This window comes from Callorhinus ursinus, unplaced genomic scaffold (genome assembly GCF_003265705.2).
Source record: "Callorhinus ursinus isolate GAN/ISIS: 27379988/994484 unplaced genomic scaffold, GSC_fseal_2.0 scaffold12, whole genome shotgun sequence".
In the NCBI taxonomy this organism is placed as follows: Eukaryota; Metazoa; Chordata; class Mammalia; order Carnivora; family Otariidae; genus Callorhinus; species Callorhinus ursinus.
In genome coordinates this window covers 78,629,255-78,650,376 of record NW_027397074.1, presented here as the reverse complement: position 1 = coordinate 78,650,376, position 21,122 = coordinate 78,629,255, and the positions used below count along the sequence as shown (strand labels likewise).

The window sequence follows — 21,122 nt, the reverse complement described above, 5'->3', positions numbered from 1 at the left end:
AGTAGGTAGCAGTTTAGAAAATGAGATTCAATTTAGGAGAAAGCATGATCACAAGTTTAGATTAATCTGATAGGAATACATTAATTCTGAAGGAAGCTATTAGAAAGGATCCAAAAGCTCTGTACTTACTCTGAGTAGTACCGAGCACATTGAGAGGCTTAGGAAGTGCTTTTGAGAGACTGACCTTAAAAAAAAAAAAAAAAAATGCTGCAACTGAAAAAGCCTTTTAATATTAATTTTTTTCCAAAATTATCTGGCAGCACACAGCTAAAATACAACCGCAAATTCATCATTCGCCAGCAGTAATTGAAAGTTCTAGCTAAAGTAGCTGTAGCACCAGCTATTTTTTTAGAATTATTTACCTGCAACATTCCAAATGCAAGATTCCTTTTTCTCCTGTAGTAATTATGGTACAACAAATCTTGACAGCAGTGCAAAAAGCAAAGCCTTGTTCTTTTAAATGGCCTTAGGCATCTGCCATGTTGAGAGGTCTACAAAATTCTGAACTCAGGGCAGATTTATTTAATTATCTCAGAGCCCTGGGGCATGCTTATAAATTAAGTTTTATAAATCTTTAAATTATAAATAGAAGCAGCAGCAACATTAGTTGAACCCAGGAAAAATCAGCTCCCAAAAAACTGAAGACCTTCAAGAAACTCAGACCTTGAGGGCGGCCACGCTGCCCATAACCTGGCTTTGGGATAGGCAAGGCGTTCTCCAAGGAACATGGTCTCCCTGTGGATGGCTGACATATTTGGGAATGTTGGCAGGGCAGTTCAAATAATCTATATTGACACAAAGGGAAAGACTAACTCTCTAAGGTAACCAAGACCCAAACCAGATAGAATTTATCTCAGATAAGCAAAAATGCTTGAATAATTCATTATTTGTTATATCCATCGCCCCTCGGAAATTCTAAACTAAGAATAAAAAGTCTGGCAAACTGAAATGTCACATGAGGCTTCAGGATGACTGGTGAAGAGCTGAACGCCCCCATTAGATTAAGGCTTGAAGCAGGAGACGTTTTGATGAAGGCCTGATATACAGGTCTATGGTTGGGCCTTGCGTATGACATATGGACCAAGGCTTTTATGATATATAGAGACAGAGAATTGTTAAAGGATATAAAATGACTCCTAAAATTCTAACAGCAGAAATAAATTCACAAAAACCAACCTAATCAAAATCCCAAAGCAGAAAAAAAAAACAGAAAATCACCTGAGTATTACTATTGTTATGATTCTAGAAGGTTATATAATCAGAAATGTTGTAAGAAGATTTTAATTAATACATTCAACAAGTATTTCTTTATTGACCTCCCGCAACTGTGTCACAAAGCTTACATGAAAGATCAGGCAACTGACAATGAGAGCCTGCAAACAATTTGCTCGATTATACTATTTATCACTGTCAAAGCCAGGACTCAAATTCAAGATTCCTATCTTCTTGAAAGACTACAGCTTTGTTTACATAACGCTTTCAAGAGAAAAGAGTGATAACAACAATCTGCCTGACTCCTGAAGACAGTCAGACTCAGAGCAATTTAATTTCGATGCCAGGGCTACAATGCTTTCCCAACTGCTTTATCCATACTGCCTTCCACTTTAGGCATTCCCCAAAGGATGGGACTATTATTTCGCTGTTCTAGTTACTTATATTAGCAAGATAATGAAGCCAAGGCTAGCCGTTCAGTTTTCACAAGGGACTTGCTATTTGTCATCATGTATTTTTAAAGCAAAAAAAAATGATCAATGCAAATCTGACTTCACTAGAGAATCTTACAAAATAAAGGCACAAAGATAGTTCGGATCGGGGATGCTATCTTCAGAACTGACAGAAGGACATCAGTATTCATCTCTACACCTGACCTGGGCACTTGATACCAGAGCAGCAGGGTCTCAGAACCCAACAGGGAAACTCCCAATGAACTGAAAGGTTGTACTTTGATCTGGGTCCTCTTCTTAATGATTTGAAGTTCCATGCTATCCAAACCAAAAACAAAAAATTCTTATCACCCACACGTGAACTGTCCATTCCCAGGCTCACTCACCCACAAATGCCACTACCCCACATTGACAACCTACTGGACTTTGTTTCCACTTTCGGCAAAGAGGGTAGGACTCAAACTACTGGTCTGTCCCAGTGGGATAAATCCAATGGGAATTTTACTGAAGGAAGCCTAAGGGGAAAAAAGAAGAGGAAAGTTTTTACAGTTATGGTCAGAGAATCAGACTGAACAGAGAGACACAGACGTGTCCACTATGACAAAGTAACTGACCCTCAGTGCACCACCCCATCTCTCCCTGCCCTAGACCAGCAATCAGATAACGCTAAGTGAGTGGTTTCTAGAATGAGGCAGGCCTCGGAAACAAGAGGACTCTGTGAATTTGGAAGAAATATGTGGGTACTCATTAACAGCAACTTGTTGAAAGAAATTGGGTTACAAAAAGGAGGGTCTTAAAGATATTAGATAAACGTGCTATTGTGACAGAGACTGCATTTTGTTGTCACACTATTCGAAAAAGTTGTGGATAAACCAGAAATACCTAACATTTGTACAGTAACTATTAACAGTGTTTTATAAACAATCTCGAGTGTAAAGAAGGCAAAGAGAACAAGCAAGTTCAAGCAGCAGTCGTTCCTCTGTCTCCCCCCCCTTCCCCAGAGGAAACCACTATCCTGCCAATGCTGCGATACCTCTCCTGTCACGTTATTATTCTTTTACGACATATTTACACATCCATTAATAGTATGCAGTGTTGCTCTCTGAATTGCACAACATACTTTGGCAACCTGCCTTTTATATTCAGTATTTTTTAGACTTAATCATGTTTATAGATATTTATATATCTATATGTCTATAAATCTATAAATATTTATAGATATTTATAGATCTAACTCATTCATTCTTACTGCTACGTGGCTTCCAGTATATGATTATACCATCATTTATTTATGAAGGAATTCTGTGAAGAGAAGGTTCCATGGGAAAAATTTATATTTGAAACAATAGCTTTTCTGGTAAAAGCTCTCAGGCGCTCTGGAACGCTAAAACAGCGGAGCCCGCCGCAGATTAATCAAAGTGTTCTAGGACACAGGCGGTAGTACTTTATTTGCTAAAACCCAAAGAAGCACAATTTGTGCCCACCTTCAATTATAAAATGGCAAAAAAAGGTAAAAGGAGATAAAAAGCACGGAAATGTAAAAGCTAAAACGCAATCACTCTTGAAAGCTCACCTCATCTGCTCTTCGAAGAACTCCAGTAATAACCTACAAACGTTAAAAAAAAATTATTATAAACAACGTGTAGTTCCCTTATCAAACAAGAACTGGATTCAGTTTTCACGGATCACAAACTTGTATCTTGTTCTCTTCTTAGAGACTATGTCAAAAGATGTACTGGCTTTTTGAACATACAGTGTTCTGCAGGGGGTTCAGAGCAAAATTAAGATTTGATTCTTGACCTAAGATCAATAGTCCAATAAAGGCTAAGGTGAAATAATTACAAAACCTCCACATTATATTAGCAAAATTGTTCTGCATTCTCTAAACTGGATCCAAATGTGAGCCACACAGCGATCATACAGAGGAGCCTGGGTTCTACTACACATACACACACAGGAACAAAAGTCACGCTTTGCTACACGCAGAGGAGTCTGTGCTCAACAAAGATTTATGAAGACAAGGGGAACTGTAGCTCCTCTTTTAAAAGATATTTTTTAATTTCAATTTGTACGTGATTTTTTATTTTTAAAATATGATATCCATGCCTTATATTAGTGGTGAAAAATACCTGAAGAAGGAAATGCTTTCTCATCATCCCATCATGCTGGATAACCATCATGAATCAGTTGCTTACGTTTTGGCCTATTTCCCCCCAATCCTTTTTTTATTCACTGCATATTTGTACATGACTGAGATTATACCAAATACACGATTTGGTCTATTTCTTAAAAACATTTTGTAAAGTAAGGACGGATGCCAGTCTTCTCCCTTCACCTCCTGTCTCAGTGAATTTCAGGATTACATGGGGCCATCATGAGGTCTACTTCATTCTTTGTTGGCATGCTATCAGTATTCTTCACACTTCATTAAAAAGCCATAAACACAATTCCAGGATCATTAGCACAGCCTTTCTAAAAGCAGCTTACTAAGGCTCACATAACTGCTAAGTCAAACATAGGACACTGCTCTGTCTGCTGTTAGCTCCAGATCCCTCGATACTGAGGAAACCACCAAACGGAGGCAAAAGGCCATCAGAAATGAGGCCCAACTGTGAATTATGGCCCACAGGATGGAAGGACTGAGCAGTAGGAGGGTCCCCTGCACGGGACTCTTCAGGGGCTTCTAATACGTAATGAAGGTTCCAGTCTGTTGCCCTCGAAAGGAAGAGCACTTCTAGGGCAATGTACTTACTGTCCTTACTGGACCAGAGTAAGCATTAGGGACATGAAATTTTAAAACAAAGGCAGATACATACACCTGAACTTGTAGATCCCTGCCTCTAACTATACTACTAGGAGAGAACATTCCATGCAATGGAAATGATGTGAGAACAGAAGCATTTTTTTCAAAAGGGGATCTAAGTTTATTTTATTTATTTTATAAGAACCATCCCTCATAATTAAAACTGATTCCCTAACTCCCTAACACACAGGGCTACTCCATCAGTTTCCAAAACGTAAAAAGCTTATCAAACCCACCACATTTCTTCTCCTTATTTATTCAATTTTATCCTACTTAAATTTGACAAAACAAAAATCCTATACGCTGGGTATAAAGTTTATACAAAACAACAGAATAAAAGTGCATGACAGAAATGTAATGCTACACCTGTTTCAGGGAGTAGGAATCCTAAAAAAATAAATTACAAAGAATTTCCTTAAATTATAACCACTTTATGCCGTTGTTCTAAGATCTAATTTCCATTTTATTCACTTTCAAAATGGTTTTGAAAAGAAAAACAGCCATACCTCCTGCAATGTACCATCTCCTCCTGCAACGATGATCACATCTGTGTTTTCCATCAGTTCCAGGAGTTTCTTGGCTTGGCCCTCATAATCGGTCTGAAATACAAAAGAAGTCTTTGGTAAATTTCCCATCCTAGGGCCATAAAAATCAAAGATTTAAAAATATGGGACATTTTCCTTAAAGTTCAACACAGAGTCTTTCCTCAAATTCTACATAATTGATAGACACGAAAAATTCAGTAGCTATCAAAGCAATCCTGTATATAGTTTTGCACTGTTTAGAGTTGGAAGGGACCTCAGAAACCATCTTTAACCTTCCCTTAAAAATAAAACCCAAGCCCAGTGATCTGTCTCAAGTTATACAGTTAGCTAGTCAAAGGACTCATTTCCAGGCCAGTGCAGAATCTATTATACCATTTACCCAGCACCTTTCACCTGAAAGCAGGAAGTCAAGTGTATATGCAAATAGAGAGCCACCGACGTAATGAAAAGAGCACAGATTTGGGAGCCCAAAAGACCCAGATTAAACCCCAACTCTGCTACTTTTCAGCTGAGTGGCCTTAAACTCTAAGGACCTTAATTGCCTTACCAATGAAATTATGTGTGTTGGGGTTGGGGTTGGGGTTGGGGTAATAATAGCTTCCCCATGGTACTGTGGTAAAGCAGTATATAAAGCAACTAGCAAGTAACTGTTCATGACTGGTACTGTACTTAAATGAAAGGCTGGGTTTTGCTGATTATACAACAAAGTACAGGTGTGACTCAGAGTAGTGACAAAACAGTACTAAACCTCACCATTTTTATTGAGAGTATTTCCTCTCAGATATGTATGCAGGCTTCAATGAATCATCTAAAACACTGCCTCTAAAACCAAACATTAAATTCTAGAACGCATAATGCAGCTAACGCTAACATGGGAAACATCCTCTCTCCTACTGACACGGTACTAGACACACTAATAGACAAAAATTAAAAATGTGAATTTCAGATGGGCTAGAGCACCTGAGCACAGATAACAGAGGAAAAAGGAAGTCCCTAAACTAACACTATGAATTTTATGAGGAATTATTCCATTTTTATTCTAAAAATGAAATGGCTGGCTTTATAGTTACACATTTGCAAATAGTAAATTTTTTTAAAAGAATATATGCCAATCCTTATTAAAAGAATGGTTTGTGAGTACCCTGAAATAAGCGATCACTGGGAATCAGTATGGGTTTGCTAAGAATGAGGCATTTCAGACTATCCTCAACTTCTTTGGCATTAACTAGATCAATAGATAAAGGAAACCAGACAGACATTGTATCTGCCCTTCAGCAAGGCACCTGGTAAGCTATTTGATGACATCCATGGGGACAAGATGGAGAAATGTGGAAATAATATGCTAGAATACAAGTAGGTTAGTTAATTACCAACTGAAGGTCTGTGCTCCAAGTGAGGAGCTCAGTGGAGTGACATCAAATTGCAGGTAGATTCCTAGTGACATTACTTTAGGGCTTTCCCTTGAGCCTTTTTTTTTTTTTTTAAAGTAGGCTCCACAGTGGAACCCAACTCGGGGCTTGAACTCACAACTCTGAGATCAAGACCTGAGCTGAAAGCAAGCACCAGATGCTTAACAGACTGAGCCACCCAGGTGCCTGGAGCCTTTTTCTATACAGTGCTATCAACAACAGAGGTGAAAGGCAACTTACTGAATATGCAAATGACAATCTTTTACAAAACAGACACTGGCCTCCTTACTCCTCAAACATGCCGAGTATACTCCTGCTTCAAAGTCCTGATCATGCAGTGCAACATCCTTAGCCCCGATTCCCTCCCTTCCGCGTCTGCAGTACTCACTCACTTGCCTCAGGTCTCTGCTGAATAGTCATCATCTCAAACGGGTCTTCCTTCACCTTCTGAACTAAACTAACACCCCATTACTCCTGGTCCCCTTACTTGGCTTGACTTTCTTCATGGCACTCATCACCATCTGACAAACCATGTTTATGTATCTGTTTCTTTATCTGCATCTCTCCCTTTCCCACTTCGAATAGAAGCTCTTTGGGGACAGACATGGAAAGTTTATTTTGTTCAGACTGTATCCCCAATACCTAGAACAGGGTTTAGCTCACAGGAAGGAGTCAATAAATACCAGCAAAAAAATATTAATAAGTGTAAGTACACAAATGAAAGAACCAAAAATCAAAAATATTTCAACAGATTTAATAGGCCATAATTTAAAAGACAACATTTATAGAGATAACCTACTTGAGGCTCTGGTGTTAAGAAGAAAATTCCAAATGCAGCAACAAAGCAAGGATTAAAAAAAAAAAGTGGCCTAATTGTATTAAATAAAGAAAAGTGAATCAAGACAATAGGTAGCATAACATGATACTAGAGAATTGTTACTTTTGCTGGGTATGATAATGACACTGAAGTTACGTAGAAAAGTAGCCTTATTATTATTATTTTTTTAAGTGCACACTGAAGTATCGAGGGGTAAAATGACATGATGTCTATCATTTACTTCAGAGAACCCAGCTACCAGGTGAAGACGCCTGCTGGGGGCCACACGAGCCAGACAACAGCCGGCCCGACCTACCGATGTGTGAGGCAGGACTTCCCTGCTCAGCCATGCCATGGAGGGCCCCAGGTGTGACCAGCACAAGGGCAGCTCTGAACAGACTGCTGACCAACAGAATCGGAAGCAAAGAACCAGTTGTCAAGGTAGTTTGTTATGTAGCAGTAGATAACTCGTATAGAAATAAATGTAGCAATAATTACAATAAAATGTTAATGGACTCAGGGACCCAGGAAAAAGACCAAAAAAAGATTGGATCTTTTAAATACTGTTTTCATGCCTTACCAATAAAGCCTCTAAAATATAAAGATACAAAAAGGCTGAGAGTAAAGGGATAAAAATATTACACCAAGCAAAACCCAACCAAAGTAATAGTAGAGTCCCTAGGAACACTAGATAAGATATAGACAGACTGGGGCCGAGGCAGTACTGGTGCTGAAGAGAATCGCTCTAGGACAGGGTCAAAACACGAGAAAAATGAAGCCATGTGAAACCTGAGAGCATCTACTGACATCATCTCAAGATATAAAAAGCAAAAATGAACTACAAAGGGAAAGAGAAAAATCCCCAATAACAGTGGGAGATTTCCAAAAGCCCCCTCTCAATATAGTTAAAGCAGAAGAAAAAATCAGTAAGGACACAGAAGACTAGAACCACACAATGAACAGACTTGACTTACTGGACGTGTGCAGAACTGGTACCCAATAATGAAAACAAAACACACACTAGGCTATTAGTGGACCATAACGCAATTAAGTAAGAAATCAATAACAAAAAGATAACTAGAAAAACTTTATATTCGGAAATTTAAAAACATGTCTAAATAACTCATAGGTCAAACAAAAACCATGATGGGAATTAGAAAATATTTTTAAATGAATGATAATGAAAATATTATATATCAACACTTAGAAGATGCAGTTGGAGCAACAGAGGGAAATTTATAGCTTTCAATACATAGGATAAGGGTAAAAAATAAGCACCCATGGGGCGCCTGGGTGGCTCAGTTGGTTAAGCGACTGCCTTCGGCTCAGGTCATGATCCTAGAGTCCCGGGATCAAGTCCCATGTCGGGCTCCCTGCTCAGCAGGGAGTCTGCTTCTCCCTCTGACCCTCTTCCCTCTCGTGCGCTCTATCTCTCATTCTCTCTCCCTCAAATAAATAAATAAAATCTTAAAAAAAAAAAAGCATTCAAGTTAAAATGTGAGAACAGAACAGCAGAAAAAAAATCCAAAGTAGAATAAAGGAAATAGTAAAAACAGACTAGAAATTCATGAAACGAACATAAATGAGGATCAACAAGCCAAAAAATGATTCTTGACAAGGATTAACTGACATACCTCTTACAAGACTATTGAGAGAAAAATAAGAGGGCACAAATAAAATGAAGAATTAAAACAAGATATTACAAATGTTACAGAAACTTACAAGCTAAAAATTGGAAATTATTAACTTGATACCAATTAATTTGGAACCTAGATGGAAGCAGCAAATTCCTTGAAGATGTTGCACCAAAATTAATTCGAGAATAGAACTTGACTACTTCTAGAACCATTAAAGACATTTAATATACAAAACATTTTCCCCTCAAAGACAGCTCCAGGTACAGATGGTCTGATCGGAGTTCACTCGAACATTCAAGGAAGATCTCTTACGTAAGTACTCTGGGCTCTCTCACACGTAGAGTTTAACGTGCGTTACAAACACTCACATCAATGTCAGTTTTCTTCCCCTTTCTCCCATCCCTGGAGACAGACACCTGGAAGACCACATTGCAGACCAGGTGGACAAAAGAGTTCAACGTTTCATGGTAAGCTGGACTAAATTACCTTTTCATCTCTGATTTCATGAAAATGTGTAATATTAGAAATACACCACAGACTTACAAACGTGACAACAGAGTGATTTTTCACCAAATGCACACACCTGAGTGCACACCACACACTTATCACTTAAAAGTCAACAGGGTGGAGTCTTAGGGCATCTTCTGTCTAGCACAATTCCTTCTAACTTATTTTTGTCCCTTTTTCTTAGCTAAATATTGCAAATTCTAAAGCTTTACCATTGAAAAGTCCTCACCAGAGAGAAAATGTTTACCTGTCTGTGGAGCTACCAAGAAATTAACTACTCAAAGTGGAAATATTTTTATTTTTAGGAAAAGAATTCTTACAGCTATAACTACTTTCATCTTCCAAGAGACAATGATTCCACATCCCAGCTTTCAGATGAAAGGAACCAAGTTCATGCCTCCATCTAATCTTATTCTGAAAATGAAAAGCTGACAATGCTTTGAGAAAAAACAAAACCACTTTTATTAACGATCAGAACAAAGACACGTTGATCTCTCTGCTCCCAGCTTCTTACGTGATAAGTGATTTCTGCTACAAAGTCAAGAGAAGAGGGTAAGTCACAAGGAGTGGTAGCTCGGATAAAATCAACACTCTGGAGTGTTCTTACCTTAACGACAGTCACATCCATGCCAGATAAGTGTAAAATCGGGGCAGCATTTTTTTCAAATAGAGTCCTTGCTTTGCTGTAAAGGAAAAAAAACAAAAATTTTGACACGAGTTCTCAAGAGGAAGAAAAAATAGCCCAACCATCTTCGCTAGAGTAGAACAAGAAACAGCCTGAGAAACACAGGTTTCCTTCTTTTGTGCAAGTGCAGGAAGTTGAACAATGAGTCATTGGGTTCTACAGATAGAAATGGAGACGCTAACACCCTGGCGCCTCCAGGAGTTTACTTTCTAATGCAATCAGCTATCACCATTTGGGATGCTTGCAGTTCATTATCTAGTTCCTCTAGAGGAAGAATGTAACACTACATATGGCCCCGCTCAGGACACAATGCTTGATTCATTCAGCAAGTATTTATTGAGCACCTACTACATGCTAGACACAGGGTGTAGGAGCCAGGGATACAAGAAGACAAAGCGGACAAAACACCTGCAACTTAAGTAGGATGTAATAAGTCCTCATAGAACTTATTTATATTCCAGTGGTAGAGGGAGGACAGTGTATTTAATATTTTTCATGTGGCCTGAAGGAATAAATGTATTAATTCTAACTCAGTGGATATACAACCTTTGAGGGAGAAATACATCCTTTTTAACAATTTCATATACTAGAGGTATCTCCATTTCTTGGATTTCAAACCTGTCGTGAAATCCCTGGAGAAGGAGCAAAATTCTTTTCCATGATGGCAGAAATTCTGCTAAGAAAAGGAAAGTCTGAAATTATCTAATGCAACTTTAGGATAATGGGCAGCTTGTCTGAAGCTCCCAGGCAGTCACATCCTTCTCTTTGCGGCCCCATCACTTTGTATACACCCCTGTGAGGAATTTCCATATGGCATGACAATCAGTGATTTGCAGGACAGTCTTTGGGATGAGACTGGAAACCTTGCAAAAACAGACACCAAATATTATAATCCTAGAGCCCCCCCAGCCTCTAGGATTATGTCTGGCACACTCAGAAGATACTTAATAAGTATCTGATGAATTAATGTACTAATGCGTGAATAAATGAACCTGCCCCAAATGCAGACATGTAAATTCTGCAGGAAAGGAAACAGCAGGATTTTGAAGTCTTGTGAGAACAGAAACAGTTAAAGAGCCCTTTGAAAAGAGAGAAAGAGAGAGAGAGAGAGAGAGAGAGAGAGAGAGAGTGTGTGTGTGTGTGTGTGTGTGTGTGTGTGTTTTAAAAGCATCGTACACGGGCACCTGGGTGGCTCAGTTGGTTAAGCGACTGGCTTCGGCTCAGGTCATGATCCTGGAGTCCCAGGATCGAGTCCCACATTGGGCTCCCTGCTCAGCGGGGAGTCTGCTTCTCCCCCTGCGCCTCCCCCCTCTCGTGCTCTATCTCATTCTCTCTCTCAAATAAAATCTTTAAAAAATAAAAATAAAATAAAATAAAAGCATCAACACATCATTCTGACAGTGACTCTTGTCCAATTCCAGGCAGGAGTCGGAAACACAGCCCAGGAATCAAGGGATGCAAAAGTTGCAAGAAGTCCCCAGTGGCATGGTCTCAAAGTTAAACATGCCTATCAGTGGACCTGTCTTTCACCCAAATATTTTCAACTATCTCATCAGGGAAAAAAAAGCAAACAAAAACTAGAACTTTCGAAACAACAGCGAACATGTAACTTTCACATCCACATTTACTCAGTCCTCTTTCAAAGATTTTTTTTTTTAAACCAGTGATGCATGCTTTGACTCTCTTAAGAGTATTTTATACTAGAATTCTAGAGATGCTAAGGTAGCTAATGAGGAGCATGTATAGTCATGCACAAACCAAATTCAACATTCTTTAAAAAGAAACCACCAAATGGCAGACAGAAGCATGTAACATTTCTTATGAATTAAAATAGAAATGGGAGAAATTGGACAAATTTTCACAAGGACCATTCAAAAAAAAGTATCTCAGACCAAGGGCCTACCTGAGCATGTTGTAAGCAAATTATACAAATATCCCCTGCCCTTTCTCCTGACCTGAATGCTTATTCGAATGAACGGGAAAGGCTAAATGAAAATTCCCTCTTTCCAGCTCACCACTTCTGGGGTTTAACCCAACAACAAAGGGCTAAGCTAGTGATACTACAAATGTTTCCCCTTCCAGGGTTGTTTTCGTTACTGGATTGATAAGAAAAGATCAGCTGGAGGTAGATCAGCTCTATCTGAGAAGCAAAACTCTGGACAAGACTCAATCAGCTGTATTAATCATTTCTAACAAATCTGTAAGATCCTCCAAGTTAAAGAAATAATGATTTGAACATTTGGGTTTTTATTCACATCTTTATGTGATGCCACAGCTGTGGAAAATCTCTAAAATTCTAATGTTCCCTAAAAAAGATTGAAAAACAAGTGCTACCAGTAAGAAATGCATTATTTATTATATAATTAAAGGTGAGACAGCACCGGAGCTAAATAAAAACTTTATATACCTACTGCAATTTCCAGGTTCACGTACACACACAAAAATTACTTCTTAATGTATTATTTATTAATGCTGTTTTAAACACACAGTTATCTTACTTCTTAAAGTGCCTATGTAGTTTTAAAACCAGTACTACATAATGAAATAGCTACATGATGAATTATATATTATGTGTCAGAGTAGAGCCAAGGTGACAAAAATAGTGCAATTAAATAGTGAAAGCTTTAGGGGAAAAAAAAAGATGCTGGAGAGCTTCAGAGTGGCTGATACCCAGAAGCACGTGGGGATTCACCTTGCTAAAGGGGACAATAATTGTAGCAGACTTTCCCTAGCCTCACCTTTAAAGATAAAAATATTCTACTTTTAAACAATAATCCAACTTTAAAAATGCCAATACATTTACATGTAAAAATATAAACAGAACCTAAAACTGCTCTAAAAAAGTTTGTTTTTTAATGTAATTATCCCTTATAAGTAGGAACTTTTAAAAGTAACAGATTATAGCTTAAACAAACTGCCACATATTTTTCTGTATCAGACATAGCAAGTTCCTAACTAACTAGGTCTCTAAAGGAATAGAACCTAGAACAGTTATACTAAAGTAGGCAGAGGGAGAGCTACAAGCACTTTCGGGAAGGGTGGGGGAGCAAAGTAGAGACTGTTTTGAACCTAGCCGACTGGTCAATAATAATCACAGTGGCTTCTATTCCCTTCGCCCAGTGCTTACCATGAAATGGAAACGCTGAGCACATCATAGGCATCATTTCACTTAATTGCAAAGGCACCTATTCTATATGGCAATTTTATAAGGTATGAGCTATTACTTTTCCCACTTTACAGATGAGTGCACTGAGGATTGAAGCTAAGTAACTCCCTTATCACAGAGCAGAAGAATATACAAGTCCCATCCTCCAAACCCCGGAGCCAGTATGGTTCTCCGCTAGCTTCTGCCACGGGCCACCCCTGTTCAGTTATCTTAGAGATTTTGATTGTGTTGTGTGAGAACCTGTTCACTGGTTGGTATTGTTTAGTATTGGTATTGAACAAGAATGATCAATAGGCATTAAGACTGGTGTTAACGGGGGAGGGAGGCGGCTCTAACAAAGCCCATCCGGTAGGATTCAATTAGGCAGAGTCACAGAGCCAGTTTAGACAATCTGTAGGTAAATATCTTAAACTGCAGAATTCAAAATAAGGCGTGGTGTGCTTGGGTGGCTCAGTCAGTTAAGCGTCGACTCTTGATTTCAGCTGAGGTCGTGATCTTGGGGTTGTGAGACCGAGCCCGGTGCCAGGCTCCATGCTGCGTGTGGAGCCTGCTTAGGAATCTGCCTTTCCCCCTCTGCCTCTCCCTGCTTGAGCTCTCGCTCTATCCAAAAAAAAAGGCATGATTTGTCCTTCTATCTGTAAAGCCACATTCACTCTCTCAAATTACTAGAGAAACTTATTTCAGAACTCCTGCGTCTTACACAAGACTAGTTACAAGCTGGTCCCAACTAGTCTTTTTGTTGTTGTTGTTCTTAGTATCTTGATGCCATCTAAGATCTTATAGAATCCAACCTAACACATATTTTTTTTTAAGATTTTATTTATTTGACCGAGAGAGAGAGAGCGAGCGAGCGAGCGAGCACCCTAGCAGGGGGAGCGGCAGAGGGAGAGGGAGAAGCAGGCTCCCTGCTGAGCAAGGAGCCCAACACAGGGCTTGACCCCGAGGGTCCTCTCAGGATGCTCAGAACCCTGAGCTGAAGGCAGACACAACCGACTGAGCCACCCAGGCGCCCCAGAACCCAACCTAATACGTATTTATTAATTTTCCAATCCTCAAAAAAGACAAAGAATTGTTTTGGTTGCTAGGGATAATAAAAGATATCACTCCCCACCCCACCCCACACAGCTTTTTCATTCTTACTATTTTTAAAAAATAATTTTAAGTTTTAAATGATTTCTTCTAAAAACCTTCAACAACGTCTTTTTTATTCACCTCTCCAACTGAATGAGAACTGCCACGATCATTGAAACAAATTTTTTTTTTTGCTTATGGTACTTTTTTAAAAATTTAGACTTTATTTTTTAGAGCAGTTTTTAAGTTCAAAGTAAAAATGAGTGGAAAACAGAATTTCCATGGGCCCTTTGCCCCGTTACACACACAGCCTCCCCCACTTTCAACATCCTGCACCAGGGTGGGACCTTTGTTACAATAAATGAACAGAAATACGTGATTATCAAGCAAAGTCCCAACTATTCTTCACACCTGAATTCCCACAATTCCCTCACACAACTCTTCTAGGTCAGCTAGACCAGGTCACAGACTGGCCTGCAATACAGCAAGGGACATGACTAGTTACCCCTGTGGCTAGGCCCCCGCTGCCCCAAGCTGTTTCCTCAGTCAGGAAGACTGAGTGTTCTCCCTCCGCTGACCTCCAAGATCTAGCTCAAGTTCACTCCTTTTAGAAAGAATGTTTCTGATTTCACAAGCCCACAATGTTCTTGGCCATTGTGGAACATCCTGGAACAGAGAAGTCGTAATCATTTATATCACAACAGCAGGAACTATCCCCAAGCAGGTAAGATTCACTTGAGAGTATTAATTCTGGGATTTTTTTTTTTTTAAGATTTATTTTAGGGGGGAGCAGAGGGAGAGAGCAAGGATCCTGAAGCCGACTCCCCACTAAGTGCACAACCCAACAACAGGACTCAATCCCAGCCCCCTGAGATCACGACCTGAGCCGAAACCAAGAGTTGGCCGCCCATCCGAGTGAGCCACCCAGGCACCCCTAATTCTGGGATTTTTATTAAATTTCAATTAGACAAGTTTGCCAAGCATCAGTTAGCTTTACAGTTATAGCTCATTAACTGCTATTTCTCCATTACAAATTAATCTCATTGCTAGATGAGTAGGGAACCTACTTCTTCCAATTCTACACAGTCCAACTAGCTTCCTGATATTCTGTGACACCCCCCCCCCGGCCCGCAGGAAAACTGAGTATGTGACAAATCACAAACTGAACTACCCTCTGCAAGCTGCAGGATTGAGAAAAACCGTCGCCTTCTTCACTTGTGCGTTGGGTGGAATGAGTTGATTGCCAAACACCTAAAAAGGAAAAAAGGAAAGTTTTAAGCAAATATCCTTTATTCAGTTAACGATTAAATATATTCTTTCATTCCAAAGGAATTTACTTCCAGGAGACATGGTACCTACTCTGGGGATAAAAGTGTTCTTTCATGATTTCATATTGACAAAAAATACCATGAACAACAACCAAGTCTACCATTATTTAATGACAATCAGCTAAATTTTGTAATAAAAAAAAAAACCCTGCTTCATCTACTAAAGGTAAGTAACTTTTCTAAGATGTGGCTAGGTTTATTATAAACACATACCCAGCAAGGCCACAGTCTGTCAAAAGTAAAGTTTAATCCACCTGCCCATAGTCTTCAGAGTATAATCTTTTTCTCCTTCAATTTATTACTAAAGTTTATTCATAAAGAACTTTTGTGATACCAATTAATCTTCATATTTTCATACCTGTAAAAAATAAACCTAATAGTCTATTTGCCTCCTCCTCTTTGCAACTTTGTATAACTTGATAACTAAATAGCATCAACTAGGGGATTAAGGAATGCACTTGTGATGAGCAATGGGTGGTGTATGTAAGTGATGAATCACTACATTCTACTCCTGAAACCCATTTTACCATATATGTTAACTAACTAGACTTTAAATAAAAACTTGAAATAAGAACAATAATAATAAATAGCATCAACTGACAAGGAAAAGAAATATAATCTATATTTACTAACCACCTAGTATTTGCTGCTGTCCTACACATTATTCTTAGCTCTCAGAAACTTAGGACGTATTAAATGTTCTCACTTTAATAGTTCAGAAAACCAAGATGCAGAAAGATTAAGTCAAAGTCCCACAGTTAATAAATTACAAGCCTAGAATTTACATCTAACTCCAAAACCCCAACGTCTACTCTGTCAGCTCTGAACAGCAGATGGAGGAGGCAGAGTTCAGAGGCACACAGAACCAGATGTGCAGCCTCAAAATAAGAACTAACATGAGCTAATGCTATTCCACCTGGACTGAAGAAGACCACCAACAAAAATGAGGAAAACACCATAGTCAAAATGCTGAGTCTTTGTTGGTGGGGAGCAGGTCTGGGCCAAGGAGGCGGAATTCAGGTATGGAAGCACAAAGACAGGAGAAAAATGAGTTACACCAAGATTTTTATTAAGTGACTCTCTTATTAAGTGACCACCACCTCCCTGACAGTCCACCAGGGAGCCGTTCTCTCCCTGGTCTATTTCTTGCTTTAAAACAAAACAAAACAAAAAATACACTTTTTCTGAATGCTTCAGAAAGAAATATTGTTTCCTGAATTCAACCTTAATATTCTGCTGCCAAATCTCCAAACATTGTAATGTGCTCTTTTTCTATCCATAGTTTTTCTGGAATGTGGCCAGAAATTACTCAGTTAGCCAGTTTCTCTGGCCTACCAGACTCCAGATCTACAGTTCCAGATTATTCTTTGTCTTAGTTTCTTACCTACCTGCAACTCCAGGCGCAGGTTTACGGTGCGTTAAGGAGCTTATGTAAGACTACAGTGAGTTGAGATTATGTGAGATTAAAAAAATCACTCTTTCAAGAATTTAGTCTGTAAAGGGAAGCCATAAACAGGAAAAGTAACTGGAGTAGGCTCTAAGGATGAATTCGCTTCCATTTGCCAGATGGAAGGAGCTCCATGGGTGCTGGGAAGGAACAAACTCCAGCCATGGGAAGAGGTAAGTATAGAGAATGAGCAGCGACTGGAGGAAGAGTCTCTGAGAAAGGACGAAACGGCATTCAGCGCAGATGGGGAAGAGGCATATTGCTTCAAAAAGAAAGAGGAACCTGTGACCACTCTTCCTTTGGGAGACCAAGAAAAGGCTCCCTTCCCAAGCTTTTCTACTTGCTAATGGAAAATTAGCTCAGGGTGGGTAATCACCTCACCTTGGGGTGGGGATCATTCGTTTTCAAAACAGCAGAGCCATAGGGGATAAAACAAAAGAGTAATCAAATTCTTAAAACACAGTTTTAGAACACTTAGATCACCACCAAAGAGAGGAATGTATTAATACTATCTATTGTCATTGTCATCTGTGAAAACATTTTGGTAACAAACATGAGGTCTGCCACCCAATAAAATACATCATACCTTTGTCATTTTTTACTTCAGTTTCTTTTTTTGGTATTTCTGATATCATAAGCTTAAACGACATACAACAAAAAGGCAACTCAGTCATGGAAATTCACCTGCAAGGCATAACGTACAAACTTGGAAGGGAGGGAAGAACAAAAAGGTGGTCTTGAACTCCAAATTATAAATTATAAATCTGTAATTTAACAACAATACCGCCAGATAGGATTATTTAAGTGCAGTATCATGGGCCTGGGAGAACAATGCACACATGGTACGAATCAGCTGTGCTAAACAGACAGGCTTTAAAAATATGAATCAACAGCTTTAAAGAAGATTTGACTTTAAGGGGTAACACCTGTTCTGAACAGAAATCCTTGGGGGTTATTTGGATCAGGGAAGATTCAGGGCTTAGCACGATCTTTAAGGACAACCACAGACAGGAACAAATTCCCAGAGCTCCAACCAGCCCATGTATGTGATCTTAGGACTAATCCAGAAGTAAACAAGTCTAAAGGGGTGGGCGTTAGAACTGCTCTTCACCAGATGGTTAACTTCCTCCTGCTCTGTTCCGAGCTGGCTCTTGGCCTAACTCATCATCCCCTGATAGTAGGGGAAAAAAATCCACACTGCACCGATGCAAGGCACCGTGCTGGTCCCCTGGAATAGCCCGAGTTTTCTGCGCAATGGAGATTAAGCAGGTTTTAATTTTAGCACATTAAATTATATTACCTGAGCTTCTTGACAGGCTGCTCTCCTTAGCAGGTTGTCACTATCAAAGTAAACAAAGAGAATGAACATCAGCTTTAATAAGCAGGTTACGATCCAAACAAATAAAACTTTTTTTTCTTTTTTAAATATGCACAACTCTTTCCTATAAAACCCAAGTGAAAGTTTCTTAAAGACCTGTGACACATTATAAGCACATGTGAAAAGTACTTTCTCTGAGTGAAATCCTGTGTTATTTCCATAGAATGGTAGGCAAAAGACCCCCTCCCTCCAAGATGTCTACATCCTCATTCCCAGAACATGAAAATATATTATCTTAGGTGGCAAAGGGGATAAATTTAGGATCTGGAGATGGGAAGATAATCCTGGATTATGCAGGGGAGCCTAATCTCATCACAAGGGTCCTTAAAAGCACAGAACATTTTCCTGGCTGTGATCAGCAGCAAATGTGACTGTGGAGAAAGGGTCAGAAAGGTGCAAGCTTGCTGGCGCTCAACACGGGAGGAGTCCACAAGTCAAGGAATGCGGGTACCCTCTAGAAGCTGGAAAAGCAAGGAAATGGCTTCTCCTCTAGAGCCTCCAGAAGGAATGCAATCCTTGCTGACACCCTGACTTTAGTGCAGTAAGACCGGTGTTGGACTTGTAACCCACAGAACTGTAAGATAATAGATGTGTGTTGTGTGAAATCACAAAGTTTGTGGTAATTTGTTAGCGCAGCAAGAGAAGATTAATGCACATATCCTGCATTTTTCTTATCCAGTGGAAATTACTCAGTTCATTTGCCAGAAATAAATTTGATGTTTAGTTGCTTTTGCTACTGTGTTAGCTCTTATTTTTTATATCTCTGTCAGACATTCAATTACAGCACAAGTGGGAAATTTTGGCATGAGGTAAAACTGTGGCTTGCAAAAATGAAAACATTCTATCAGAACAATGTTCATCTATGTAACATAAAGGTTCCTAAAATGTGTTTATACCATTTATTCTGTAAGAGCACTTTAAATGGCTGATTGCCCACCAGGCGCCAGAATCTTCTCGTTGAGTCAACTCTAATGCGAGTTGCTGGCATTGCTAAGATAGTAACTTCAACCTGGTTAACGACAGTTAAAAACACTCAGCCAATAAACAATTTATAGCAAAGAACTAAAAAGAGAAAAGGTTCTTTCACTTAAATTCTTTCCTAAAAAAAAAAATCTCTTCCTAGACCTTCCTTCTAACATTGAAGACCTTGAATTTTGCATTTTTACAGTTATTCAAAACCTAATTTTGATAGTTAAGTCTGAACTAAAAGAGATTAAACAACCTTTTGCTTTTTACCCAGCTGCTGTCCAAGGCTACACAATAATTTTCCTTCCACAGCCAGGCTGGAGAACCACCTCTAGATGTCAAAAACCAGTCGCTTTAGCAAGAAAGCACCATGTGTGGGGAAAGAGCAATGCTGCTGTCTGTGGGTATTTACTCAAAGAATACGAAACCACTTAATTTGAAGGGATATGTACACCCCTATGCTTACAGCAGCATTTTCTACAAGAGTCAAATTATGGAAGCAGCCCAAGTGTCCACTGACTGATGAATGGACAAAGAGGTGGGGTGTATACACACACACACACACACACACACACACATCTATACATATACATACACAAACATCTATACATATATGCATACATAAACACACATAGACACACATCTATACATATATGCATACATATACATACACACACATCTACACATCTATACATATACACACACATCTATACATCTATACATACATATACATCTATACATCTATACATACACACACATCTATACATCTATACATATACACACATCTATACATCTATACATATACATACACACACATCTATACATATATGCACACATGCACACACATCTATACATACATATACACACATCTATACATATATACATACATATACACACATACATATATCCATACATATACACACATCTATACATATATGCATACATATACATACACACATCTATACATATATACATACATATACACACATCTATACATATATACACACATACAGATACACACACATCTATACATCTATACACACATACACATCTATACATACATGCATACACATACACACACATCTATACATACATATACACACACACCTATACATATATGCATGCATATACATACACATCTATACATATATACATACATATACACACATTTATACATCTATACATACATATACACACACACCTACACATCTATACATACGTACATATACATACACACATACACACAATGGAATATTATTCAGCCATAAAAAAGAGTGAAATCTTGCCATTTGCAAGGGAGCTAGAGAGTATAATGCTAAGTGAAATAAGTCAGGGAAAGACAAACGCCATATTTCATTCATTCATATGTGGAATTTAAGAAACAAAACAAGCAAAGGGAAAGAAAAAGAAATTAAGAAACAGACTCCTAACTAGAGAGAACAAACTGATGGTTACCAGAGGGGAGGTGGGTAAAATCAGTGATGGGGCTGAAAGAGGGCACTTGTGATGAACACTGGGTGACACGTGGAAGTGCTGAATCACTCTATCGTACACCTGAAACTAATAGAACACTGTATGTTAACTATACTGGAATTAAAATTCAATTTAAAAAATACTGCCCATCTGAAACCTAAGAACAATGTTCAGTTAAAATTACAACACCATACCTCAAAAATGCATGCTGTTCTATAATAAACAT

At 38.8% G+C, this 21,122-nt stretch overlaps 1 protein-coding gene across 6 annotated transcripts in view; it reads right to left on the bottom strand.

Annotated features, from left to right (window-relative positions):
• The window catches only part of AGK (acylglycerol kinase), a 77,396-nt gene that overhangs the window by 33,089 nt on the left and 23,185 nt on the right, over positions 1-21,122 (bottom strand). For 5 of the 6 annotated variants that reach the window (XR_012380375.1, XM_025854714.2, XM_025854715.2 and 2 more), the window contains 6 exons: positions 18,380-18,419; positions 15,476-15,555; positions 9,990-10,065; positions 4,974-5,066; positions 3,238-3,270; positions 2,085-2,179 (listed from right to left, as the gene is read on the bottom strand). Coding sequence is in view for 5 of the 6 variants with exons in the window: in XM_025854714.2 (XP_025710499.2) it covers positions 2,085-2,179; positions 3,238-3,270; positions 4,974-5,066; positions 9,990-10,065; positions 15,476-15,555; positions 18,380-18,419 (417 nt within the window). In the remaining variant the exon portion in view is untranslated. The remainder of the gene's footprint in view (positions 1-2,084; positions 2,180-3,237; positions 3,271-4,973; positions 5,067-9,989; positions 10,066-15,475; positions 15,556-18,379; positions 18,420-21,122) is intronic. The other variant, XM_073899301.1, reaches the window with a different exon arrangement.